Here is an 11868-nt window from a genome sequence, read left to right as displayed (position 1 = left end):
GNGGGGGGGGCCATCACGTGATGAAAACCGTGAAGGGAGTCCCGCTGCCGATAAAAAGCTGTCACCTGGGAGAAGGGCCGAGCGGGTCTTCCCCCCCACATCCACCCCCCACACACACATCCACCCCCCCCCCACACACACACACACGGGGGGCTATCCTGGGGAGTACTCTTCCGCCGCCGCCCCCACCACCGGGGGCCCAACCGTCCTCCAGGGGGGGAGCGGGGGATGGAAAAGAAAGGCGCCAAGACGGCAGTGTTACGATATTGAGATGTTACAGTAACCCATCCTCGCCCTTCCTCACCTCTTTCCCCCGCCCATTAGGGGGCCTCTCCCGCCCCGCCCCCTCCCGTCCCCTCCCCGCCCCCTGCCCCCTCCGACCATAGCCTACCTAACCACCAACCACCAACCATCTGACAGCCCCGCCAGTCCTGTCTGTACTTCATTGCCGTACATCGGCGGCCGCACCTTTCCAAGAGTCGCAACCCACATGTTGTGGGATGGTGCATGTCCTATTATGCTGCCCTGCAGGCGGCCTTGCAGTCCCAGTACAGCTCGTACGGCACGTACGGCCACGTGAGCCACGCATCCTCTAAGGATCGTCGTGAGCAAGTGCACCAGCGTTACCAGCAGCAGCAGCTGACAGTCAGCGGCGGCAGTAGTGCCGGTAGTGGCGGCAGTAGCAGTGTCAATATCTACCCCGAGCCGGCGGATTCTAGCGGGGCAGCGGCCGCGGCTGTAGCATGAATTGTACGGCGGTTGGGAACAGCTTTAAAGGGTTGCGGTTTTTAGGATTTTAGAGCTTTATTCGTTTCAGAGGCAGAAGAAGAAAATGATGAAGAAGAAGGAGAAGGAGAACAGCCAGCAACATTTCAGAACATCATATGTGCATGTGTCTGTCTGTATGTGTGTGTGTGTGCTTACATGTGAATGTACGGGCGCGTACGTGTTGTGATGGTTCTAAAGAAGATGGGTAGCAGGCTGTAGCACATGCATGTGTACGGCATTACTCTTTAGGGTTCTTAGTTGCATTATGCGCAAATTTTCATCACATATACTAACGTACGGACGTACGTACAGGCAGATAGATAGACAGATTCAGTCCTCGCCGCTGTACAACACATCATCCCGTACAGTCCATGTACATGACCGGCTGCAAATAACGGTTAATACGTAACGCCTCTTTCTTTTCACGGCGCGTACGGCTGAAGGCTCGACATACATACATGTCGGCATTTAGGTAGGCGGTCCAATATGGTGTGATGAGGTGGATGCAATAATGCCCTCAGTTTTAGGTTGCAAGATACAAGTTCCGTACAAATGCAGGGGGCCCGTCCGTACAAGCCCGGTGGAGGAACCATGGACGGTCAATTGCCATTTCTATTGCGGCGCAGAGTGCGGACGTTGGAGTTGGGAGTTGGAAGTTGGCGTCGACGAGCCTCCGCAGTCACATGATGGGGTGGAAGGATTCGCCAGTAAAGGGGAAGAAGAAGCGGGAGGGGGAGGGGCCAACGGTTTTCACTGAGGTGGTTAAAGACGTGTTGATTTTTTTATTTTCTTGGTTTTTACGAAAGTCGCTTTTTTGCTATCGTTTTAATTGGCTATCGGCTTACTGGCTGGCTTATCGTCATTGCATGAGTTGTCGTACAGTCGCCGTACCACAATACTGAATTTTGAAGCTGGGTAGATGGGGGTGGGGGTGGGCTATGCGTGCGAGGTAGATAGTGAGAAGAGTAGTGAGAAGAGGCACTTGTGGGAAAAATGCTTTTGACAAACATACATGCATACATACATGCATGGTATGTGTGAAAATGAAAAATAAAAGGCTGCTGAAAGGAGCTGCTGCTGGACTATGAGCCGGTGCTTGAGGATGCCGTCCACTGCCCTACCCAGCGAACTGTTGGAAGGGCAGCTGTCGGGCAGTTGGTGGCCGGGAGGAGAGGGTCAGGGCGGGCGGGCAGGCAGGCAGGCGGGCAGGCGGCGAGCGAGCGATAGTGCGCGCCAAGGTGCGGCAAGGACTGTGAGAGGCAAAGCGCACGGGGAAGGGGGAATCTGTGATGGACTGTTGCTTGACTGCTCCCGAACCGGCTTCCCTGTACCGGTAATTGGCTTGTCAACTCGAGGTAATCCATCACCCTGTCCCGTGCCCTCCCAAAGCCGCCGAGAGCCCTGGCGGCATTATTCCGCGCAGTGGAGGTCTTGGTGTTGGATGGCTAGCAGCAGGTTGAGGTAGCTCCGTCCTCTCTGTGACCTTACCTGTATGTGTGTATACTCCTTAGGGCCCCTTTCCTGGGCTGAGCTTATTAGGATCCTCCCTCCTTAGAAGTGGGGAGTCAAGGGGAGTGCCTCCCTGGGTGCTTTGTGGTGCCCCCAGCAGGCCGCGGTACGGTCTTCACCTTGGCTTGGTGCCTCGTACAGAACCGTGCGCACATACGCCAGTGTTTGGGAGCGGAGTGTTTGGACTGCATGGTCGGGTCCGCTGCATCACATGTAATACGTGTTATCCAGATATGTAGGTATATAACCCCGGCCCCAGTGGACCGATGTGCCTATAGGTTGTCTCAGAGCGTGTGTCCCAGATTAGGTGCTAGCTTTTTGGCGCTGTCTGGGCCGTGATAGGGAAATCGCCTTGGTGCTCCTTCGAACCGTTTCTGGCCTGTAATAAGGCAATATTCGAGTTATGCGGGCAGCGCTACAGATGATCCGGCCGGATGCGGCACTGTAACAATATTTTGCTACTGTTTGCATAGTACACGCATCCACTTTTGGTAGCGGCATGCGAGCTCATGTATGATTGGCGAGTTAAGATTGATTTCATATGAGTATCTTCGACTTCTCTTCTTTGCAACATCTCTCATTGCTGCAGGCCAGAAAGCGTCCCAGCCGCTTCCTGAAGTTTACGCATTTCGTTTGCTGCTGTTTTAGGTCGTGTGCTGGACCGCGCGTGAGCAAGCACGATGCATCGCGCGAACAGAGCTCTGCCGAAATGAATAGGAGCAACTGCAGCAGAACATTGGCCGGGTGATCGGCTTTTTTGTTCGAACGCAAATACGTAGAAGCGTTAATCATCTGACAGAAAGCGATCATGGAATGCATTAACGTGTAAACCTGCAAGCGCTAAATTAAGATGCGTCATGGTTTATTTATAAAGCAGTTCTTACAGCGGAGCCAGAACGGCTTACTCATGTGGCGTGCGCGCTGACGTGGCGGTGACGCGAGAGACCACCATGCACAGCGAGAGGTGACTCAGCAAAACCATCGAGCAGCCAGTCTTATATATGGGTTACCCTGGTTACGTAAAGTTAGGCTGGTCTTTGGAAGCAACGCGTATAATTAACTTATTACGTGAATTTTTAGATAAGACTCTTTAAAACTATAATTAAACACAATTTTGGTTCTATGATACAGTCTGGAGTCTTTCACCGTTACCGGGACCCGTTGTCCAAAGGCGGATAACTCGTAGCGGCGGAAATTTCCAACGATAGCGAGTCGAGGTGAAAGCCATGCCGTATTAGTCAGGGCTAAACCGGAACTGAACCAAACTGAATCGAGTCGCACACGGTCAAGAGATCGCACTAGACCTCGCACGTCCTGGAATAAAAGCGTGTGTTGCAGCGCTGCTGGGGGACGGGCCTGTGAACGCGTGAAGTTACCTCACCGCCTGCACCACCAGCCACTCGCTTATAGCACTACGTATCACCCACATTCTTCCCCCACCTCTACGGCCGGGGCCAGGGAGCCAGGGGTAACGGGGCCCCAGGATAGGGGCCTCGCTGTGGTCCGAGCTTGCCTCGGTAGACCTCGGGTTTCCTCCAGAATGGCCGCTTGCGTGATGAGCAACGAGTGCTAGGAACGCGCGGGTGGGGACGCCGAACCGCGGGTTAGAGAGGCGGCTGCAAGGCCTCAAGATCGTTGGATGTCGGGATTGTCAGCTGTGAAGGAGAATCAGAAGTTCACCTATATTGTAAAGGCGGAAGGTTAAGGAGCTACGGACTGCCACTGGGATGGCGAGGGCGGTGCCGCACGTTTCCAGCAGCATAAACGAGCTCCGAAAACAAAACGTAAAATGGGATTGCAATGGCTTATGCACTAGATGCGCATGAGCTGAGGTACATGCAGACACCAATCCTTGAAGTGTAGGGGTTTCCAAAGCGGGGAATAGAACTGCCTTAAACGTTTTCCTTCAATAACTTTTAACCCCCAGCTCCCACACCACCCTTATGGGATGCATCTGGTCGCTATTCACAGCCAGAGTTGCTATGGTCTCATGTAATGCCTAATGCAGGTTTCCATGGGAGGTTTTGGCGACAGGCGTCATGTCTTGTCAGGAGTGTGACTTCAGTACAACTACCCCAGACAGTTGAGTAGCTGCACCTCGCTACTTCCTTCTCGTATAATGAAAGACGAAACCATATAACCCAGAGATGCATTATTAGATAACCGTGAACAATGCACCCGACTACTGGTATGAGTAACAGGGTCACACAGTTGCATTTGCGGGCCAAGACAATAGCACTGCTAAGCACTACGCAGACATCGTACACAATAAGCGACATCAATATATTGATAGCGCACGAGCTTACCTGGCTGGGCAGATCGGCCTGGGAAAGCGGCTGGAACACGTAGCGGTCGTACGGCAAATTTGCTGTTGCTTTGGATAAACCATCACGAACTGACCTTCATTTCTATACCTCACCTTTGTTTGCTTCCTATTGCAAACATAGTTCCTCCTTTCTTCATCTGATACGCTTCTTACTCCCATCTCAGAACCACCTTCCCCTCCACCGCTTTTTTTGGAATGCATTAGCATCTCTTTCCTTTCCTGTCTACTGGATCTCGATTTGCACTGTTGCATTGAAGTATTACTCCTGGCATCGGAGTCAACGCAAGTACCGTGCACAACGGGAAGTCATAAGCAGGTACGTAGCGCACAGGGGAGGGACCTATGCGACCAAGCTGGTCTGAGGGATCCTTTGACTTGTCTTTCACGTTTGCGTTAGTATATTTCTATATATTTAGCACATTCTGTGTTTTGTGCTGACAAGTTTGTAGAGCGCTACGCGTAATGGGGCTCTGTCGTTGCTCAATTGCGGTCTAGAAAGTAGACGGGCGCAACCTATATGAGGATGCACTAAACCCAGTTTTGGGTGTGAACGGCGTGACGCTGCTGCATCAGCAGCCGCCGTACTTGGACTTTAGCGCCTTTTTAGAGACGTGGACAGCGCGCGCTCCAACTGACTTTGGGTGGTATCATATCCCAATGCAGGTTGTCTCAGGTAGCTCTGTAAATTGAGCCGCCTGTTCTCCTTATGGCAAACGTAAAAGTCACAACGCCTACGGGCTGTGACGATGCTGAGGTCTTTGTATCGGCGTCAGAGGACGAGGCCGCGGCGCAGCCTGAGGGTGAGGCCGTGCAGCAGGTGATCACGCCTGAGCTTCTTTCCGCCCTTGTAAAGCAGGTAAGAAACCGTCCTGCGGCGTCCTGCCGGCTGTATGAAGGACAAAGTTGTTTAGCGTTTTTTGTCCGTCGCATTCCAGGTGGAGTTTTACTTTTCAGATGCAAATTTACCTACCGACAAGAAGCTTTTGAAGCAGATCCGCAAGGATCCCGAGGGCTACGGTAAGCGCAGCCTAGATAGTCAATGCGCGCCTTCTGTTGACCACAAGGTTGTATGTCCAAGTTTTCTTGATGATGGTTATCCCAGACGTCTCCCTCAGTTATGTGTTCTACTTTTTCTTCTTCGTTCCCTCTTCCGACTTGCCGTCTTTCCGCCCTCGGGACCATCCCCCTGCAGTTCCTGTGAAACTCTTTGCAAACTTCCGCAAAGTAAGGGCTCTTTCGAAAGATGTTGGCATCATTACCGAGGCCCTGCGGAGCGCCTCACTGCTGCAGCTGTCACAGGATGGCAAGCGCGTCCGGCGTATAGTGCCAGTGCCTGAGTATGACATCTCTGACATCCAGCGTCGGACCATTGTTGTTGAGAACCTGCCTGGAAATCCGAGCCCCACCATCGAGAGTGTCACTGACATGTTCCGCGTCTATGGGCGCGTGAAGCTGGTTCGTATTTGCAGCCGCGAGTCGAAGGGCAAGCTTCCAAGCTGGCTGACGGTAGGTTTCAAGGGCCGTCTAGACTATACCAACTGACTGGGGGTTCCCGGTCGAATTTCAGAAGCTTTCCGAGCTGACAGCGTGCAAGCACTAGGCAGGTGATGAGGTTTGCATCAGCGCATAGTTGAGCCCCTCCTGGCGCTTATTTGTGCTACGACTTTGTTTTGGGAACTGCGCACCTTGCTCAGACGCTCTGCTGTATTCCTTCTTACTATAATTTCCACGCCACAGAGCTCGTGCCAAAACATGGGCGGCACCCAGCATGCTTACGTGGAGTTTGAGGACGAGGAGGGAGCTATCCTTGCGTCCGCCGCTCTAGCGCAGGACTCTGATGCGCCTGACGGCGTTGTTCAGGTCCGACGGCTGTTGGCTTGCATCGCTGAGCAGCGTGAGCGCCGCAGCGTGACTGGCACTGGCAGTAGTTTTGGAGGTAGCAGTGGTGGTGGTAGCCGGAAGGGCAGCCGCGACGTTTCTCCTTTGGGTAGCCGGAGCGCTGTTAGCCGTCGTGGCAGCGGTGGCGGCGGCCCATTTGTTGGCAGCGGTTACTCGTGCGGTGGCAGCACTTGGACGTCATCATCTACCGGCGGCGCAGTGATGGACGCTTACCAACCGTCATTTCCTCAGTACCGTTCGTATGGAGGAGCCTTCGATCATGGTGTTAGTCGCTCCGCCAGCGGTGGTGGTGCAGGCCAATCGCCACCATTATCATTCATGCCACCGCCGCCGCCACCGCCGCCGCGCCGCAGCTGTGACAGCGCCCCCCCCTCGGAGCTCCTGCAGGTCACCGCCGCTGCCGCTGCACAGACGCCCACGCCAGGTCCGCCAGTCAGCGGCCGCTCAGTGAACGTGTACCGCCCACCAGCCAAGCGACTCTCCGACGGCTATCAATGTGGGTTCCAGCCATTGCAGTCGGGTAACATGTACTCTGCTGGTGCCGCTCCACAGCTGCAGCGCTGCACGGGAGGTAACTTCGTCGGCAGCTTTGGAACAGGCAACACAGCGCTAGCCAGCGCGGGCAATACACCCACTGCAGCACCGTCGTCTCCAGGGTCGAACAGCTACATAAACATGGTCGCCAGCTCACCGCCGCTTGCTTCTCGCAGCGCATCTTCTGGTGGTGGCCGACCGCCAGTTCATCCGGCTGCGGTGCCGCCTCCGCCTCCTCCGCCACCACCACCCCCGCCGCCAAAGTCGCAGCAGAACGTAGCCGAGATTCATTGTAGCATCCCATCCACGCCTCAGAACCACACACAAGGGCCGGTGGTCGCTCCTGCCGCTACCGCTGCCATATCACTGCCCAACAGCTCTCTGGCTGAAGCCATTGCGCAAGTGCAGGCAGAGCGCCGCGCGTCGGAGGCCGGTAGCTCCAAGGTGACGTCTGCTACTGCCACATCGGTTGAAGCTGCACCTGCTCCAATCATAGCGCCCGTAACATCTGCACCGTTGGTGGCTCCGAGGACCGCCTTTACCGCGCCGAAGTTCTGTTTGGACCTATCTACCGCGGCGCCGAACCGCGGGACGCGTGGTACTGCACCTCAGGACCCGGCTGCTTTGGCCGGCGTTGATGGAGTCACAAAGGATGCGCCTGCACAATTGCCGCGTGGCTCTCAGACACAGATGGTAGCGAACGTAGAGGACTTCATCAACAACATCCTTGCTGGTCGCCCAAAACTCCGACCGGTACCGGCGCAGTCGAGCAGCACGGTGCCCAGCGGCGGTGCCCAGCCGCGCAAGGCTTCTGGTGCTTCTGCTTCCGCTACACCGCGTGCTGTTGTTCAGCCGTCACCGCAGCAGTCCCAACAGCAGCAGCCGGCCGTGGATGCTGCAGTTGCAGTTGCGGGTATAATTGCCAGTACATTCCGCCGCCCCAATGCCGTCACCACGTCGACCACAGTAAGCGTTGCCCCTCCAGCCGCATGCAATCAGACCTCTGCTAAAGTAACCACTGACACTATGGAGCAAGGAGCTGTCGCCTTTGATAACCGCGCCGTTGCTGAGGCGCCCACCGTCCCAGCATCCTATCCCGAAGTGTTTCTGACAGCGGTTTCTACTGTCGATGAGCCTGCTAGCTTGGACTTTTCCCTGGAGCACGCAGTCACCGTGACTGTCCATCGTGCGCCAGCGACAGGATTGTCAGCGCATGCAGCAGCAAGTACCGATTGCTGCAGTAAGACCAAGCCTGTTCCAGAGTTAGTTACGCGGGAGGTCGCATCGGTCGCTCCCCACGTGGTTTCCGCGCGGGGTTTGGGGGCGCCGGTGGCAGTGGTAGCATGCGGTAGCAACGGTGGTATCAGCACCATGACTAGCAGCCCGCCGTCATCGCCCATGCCCGTGTCGTCGAGGGCCGCTTCTTCCAAGGGCAGCAACGGCAAGGCTTCTGCTCCGAACGGCAATACGAGTGGCCAGATGGCCCCTGTCCGTGCCAATGGTGCCACACAGCCAGGCACAAAGCGCCTCAGCCGCCGCGACTATGCGCAATGGGCTGCAGCAACTCCGGAGTTCCGTGCGGAGGCTGCGTCCAAGTATACGGGTTCGAACACTTCTGGTAGCCCAACTTCTGTCACCGGCAGCTACGGTCGCAGTAGCGGCGGCGGCGCCGGGATGGTTGGCGGCTGTGGCCCGGCTTCCCCACCGACAATGGCCTCCCTTTCAATTTCGGATGGTGGCGTATTCGGGACTGCACTCCCCTCGGGCCCAAGTAGCGGTGGCCATTACCGCTCAATGAGCACTACGGCAATCTGGCATGTGGCGAAGGGTCCCGACGGGTCCAAAGGCTTTGCGGGCCGTGGCCGCATCGTAACGGCATAGTGGCATTCGATGTTGCTGTGACGTGTATTAACCTGGGTGTGGATTGGTCGTGTTTTAGTATATTCGGCTGTTGTGGGAAGAAACTTAGCGAAAATAGTTGTCAGCGTTTCACACCCGACTAAGGTACTGGGTTTTGCTAGCCTAACGCTGTAGACTGAGGGTGGGTTTAAGTGTAGTAATGCGAAACCTTTCTGTCCCCTACCTAACTCGGTTTCTGTTGTTCGGGACCTCTGAGCTTCTGACCTTCACGCCGGCTGGTTGCTACAGCTTTAACGCGCCTGCTGCAACATTCAGGCAAAGCGCTATGGAAGGCTTTGGCGAAGTAGATGCATGGGGGAAAGAATGACGGTATAGGCCTTCGAATGGGATACTTGAGCGGCATGCTCGATTGTGCCATGCTAGTCAATCAGGCCCATGCGAGGCTGCTGTGATCTAGTGTATCTAATGGTAATTTCTTGCGCGTTTAGTCCGTCATGAGCCGTTCTTTTGTGGCATGCAAGCTTGAGGGTTGCAAGGCCATATCGACACATGTCGGGTAACTGAGGGCGCGTGTGAATAGTGGTATCTGTGTGTTTTGCTGCTCCATAACTGGAGCCGAAAAGTATAGCATCCTTTGATGTGAGACACCGTGTTTACCCACAGCGCATCGTACTAGGCGTATGCGCGTGCAGGTGTAGGGTACCTCCCAAAAGATGTCCCTTCAGGTCTTTTCACCAGCACGGATTTGGTGATGTTTTAGGTGACAACGACATTGGCAGTGGATCCGAGTTGGGCTGCTGCCGCTTTTCATTCTAGTTTTGCACGTCGCACGGGTCTGATTTGATGCGCTTGCGCCCGAGGTGGGTGAGAAGAGGCGTTTCCGCATGTTAAGGTGATGGTGGCGAGTGTGGGAAGCGTGGGATGCGCGCAACTTGTGAATGACAAGGGCACTGCGCTGTGAATGGGCTTGAATGCTGTGCGCCGCTCCGTCTGGTTGGCTTGCAAGTGCCAACAAGCGTTTTCGTACCTTGTCATCTGTGGATTGCTGTAGAAGGGTTACCGATGGCGCGCCGCTGGGGTTGCCATGTGTATGTGTGTCTCTGGCTTCTCCCGGCCGTTGTGGCTGATGTCCGCGCGCCGCGTTGTGGCTGGAAGGAGAGGGGCTCGCGTTTGGGGTACGATTGGCTGTGTGGCATCATCCGCATCGACCTTTTTCTTGTTTATTCTTTTGCCCCCTTTTTAGCTTTGTTCATCTACATCCCCATTAATTCTTAGGGCCGCTTATTGATTATTAACTGACTTGGAATTAGCAACCTGCGGTTTACAAACCGCGTAGGTTACTCAAAACTAGCAACTCTTCCCTACCTTAGCTCGTATGTTGATGTGGACAAAGGGGCGGATGAAATATAGTGATAGGCTCCATCGCTGTTTATGCCCATGTAATTTCAGATCTAGAACGTGCTAGGTGCCCGCATACCGGTAAAGACTTGTAACCATAACCGAAATGCTGCGAGCCATGTTGCATAAATGCCTACCCGATTATCCTATCCATGGTCCGTTGTGCCCACCTTAGGAAACCGAGGTCGATTGTATGGATGCAACAATATCCTGTGTCGAAATTTGGACCCTCGTCGCTTATCGGGTTAACAGGTCTGGCTTTACTAGGATGTGCGCCCTCATATATGCCTTAATAACCCCATCCGGTAACTCCGGTGGGAAAACCTCGTGGGCTTGGGTGTTAGCACACGTCCATCTCGCATCGAGCCGCTTGAGAACTCTTATCGATTGGCGTTAGAGCCCCTGTATCCACGTCTGGTCTAGCAATGCCGGGAGTACACTCAAAACGAAAACCATTACATTCTCCAGGCATGCTTCACAGTAGAGACTTACAGCATAATCGTAGGCGGTAGGCTTGATACTAATATTGTTGATAAGGTGCAGCTGCATCACGTTTTATTTCTATTACTACGGGTGTTTCTTCAAGCAAAAACAAGGAAGCAGTTTAATTTGTACCATGGCTTTGGCAGGATCGCAAGCCGCCGGCAGTCACTGCGGGATTGCGCCGACAGTCCACAGTGGAGGGGTAACCGAAAAGCGACCGCAACGAGAGCATATGATTTGATATGTTTTTTCCATGGGTTGTATGGCAGAAGTTATGGGCTCCTTATGTTGGCTGAATGACCCATCCGTGGATTAGTGGGGTTTCAGCCACCCTTGCAACGTTGTAACTGCTCGTCGGAATTCAATAATACGAGCATGGGCCTTAGTTTATCTGAACATTAGAGGTTATAATAACTAAAGACCCATTCCGTGAGCTTTCTGGATGGCACGGGGCGTGGGCGGCGGACATCCGCGAAGGATTGCTCAGGCGGATCCTGGCGACAATCCTGCTTGAGATGTTGGCGCGCCTGCAGCTGGTTGTGGGTCACGCTCGCAGCCAGTCGCCCGGTGGCTTAAAGGCTGTGGCGCAGCGTGGCACTACATTCTGCGGCGAGGCAACCATCTTTGGGGAGTTTGATTCGAGCCCCACGCTGTATTGCCCAAACGCCCGTATTAGGATCTCACAGCTCCGTGCTAGGTAGTAGCGCCTCTTACAAATTATCGCTCTCCGGGCATTCAGCAGAAAGAACGTCGTAATCGGACTCAAAAGCGTACATGTACGTTGCCACCCTCGTTCTTGGCGCGGCCTGACCCCAGGGCGGTTCTCTTCCAGAGGTCCGGCCCCTAATCCTAAAAATGTGGCAGGGTAGTGGCTGCCCTGGGTAGGTAAATGTAAGCACAGGTGTCGGGCCACCCGGCTGGCCCTGAGACATGAAGCCTCCCTGGAGGGACCAACCACCTTCTACCCCAGGGCGCATCTCGCAAATCCAATACAACAGCCTTTATCTCTTAAACACCAGTAATTTGCTAGGCTTGACGAACGAGAAGAAATTGACCCAAACAAAGTCGCGTTTGTCATGTCAACGGCCTCG

General features: G+C 54.6%; 3 protein-coding genes across 3 annotated transcripts in view; 2 read left to right on the top strand and 1 right to left on the bottom strand.

Annotated features, from left to right (window-relative positions):
- The window catches only part of VOLCADRAFT_93145 (intramembrane metalloprotease), a gene marked incomplete at both ends in the record, with an annotated part of 6080 nt that extends 5663 nt beyond the window's left edge, over window positions 1-417 (top strand). Inside the window, one exon of the mRNA XM_002952509.1 lies at window positions 387-417. Within this exon, the coding sequence (XP_002952555.1) occupies window positions 387-417 (31 nt within the window). The remainder of the gene's footprint in view (window positions 1-386) is intronic.
- Window positions 418-1593: 1176 nt separating this feature from the next.
- VOLCADRAFT_93144 (uncharacterized protein) lies at window positions 1594-4722 on the bottom strand (the record flags this gene model as incomplete). The annotated part of the gene is made up of 5 exons (XM_002952434.1): window positions 1594-1679; window positions 2397-2462; window positions 3718-3893; window positions 4584-4601; window positions 4697-4722. The coding sequence occupies 5 exons, from the start codon at window positions 4720-4722 to the stop codon at window positions 1594-1596; spliced, it is 372 nt and encodes a 123-aa protein (XP_002952480.1).
- Window positions 4723-5271: 549 nt separating this feature from the next.
- VOLCADRAFT_105531 (uncharacterized protein) lies at window positions 5272-9128 on the top strand. The gene is made up of 4 exons (XM_002952508.1): window positions 5272-5459; window positions 5539-5620; window positions 5796-6109; window positions 6341-9128. The coding sequence occupies exons 1-4, from the start codon at window positions 5310-5312 to the stop codon at window positions 8915-8917; spliced, it is 3123 nt and encodes a 1040-aa protein (XP_002952554.1). The 5' UTR covers window positions 5272-5309; the 3' UTR covers window positions 8918-9128.
- The last annotated feature ends 2740 nt before the right edge of the window (window positions 9129-11868 follow it).

The sequence above is a fragment of the Volvox carteri genome (assembly GCF_000143455.1).
Source record: "Volvox carteri f. nagariensis unplaced genomic scaffold VOLCAscaffold_30, whole genome shotgun sequence".
Classification (NCBI taxonomy): Eukaryota; Viridiplantae; Chlorophyta; class Chlorophyceae; order Chlamydomonadales; family Volvocaceae; genus Volvox; species Volvox carteri.
This window is presented reverse-complemented; position numbering and strand designations above follow the sequence as displayed.

What these genes read in the sequence shown, in the direction of transcription:
- VOLCADRAFT_105531 (XM_002952508.1), top strand. Translation starts at nt 5,310, where the DNA reads ATGGCAAACGTAAAAGTCACAACGCCTACGGGCTGTGACGATGCTGAG. An exon ending in TTTCCGCCCTTGTAAAGCAG is followed by an intron (nt 5,460 to 5,538) that starts GTAAGAAACCGT and finishes GTCGCATTCCAG; the next exon opens with GTGGAGTTTTACTTTTCAGA. An exon ending in CAAGGATCCCGAGGGCTACG is followed by an intron (nt 5,621 to 5,795) that starts GTAAGCGCAGCC and finishes ATCCCCCTGCAG; the next exon opens with TTCCTGTGAAACTCTTTGCA.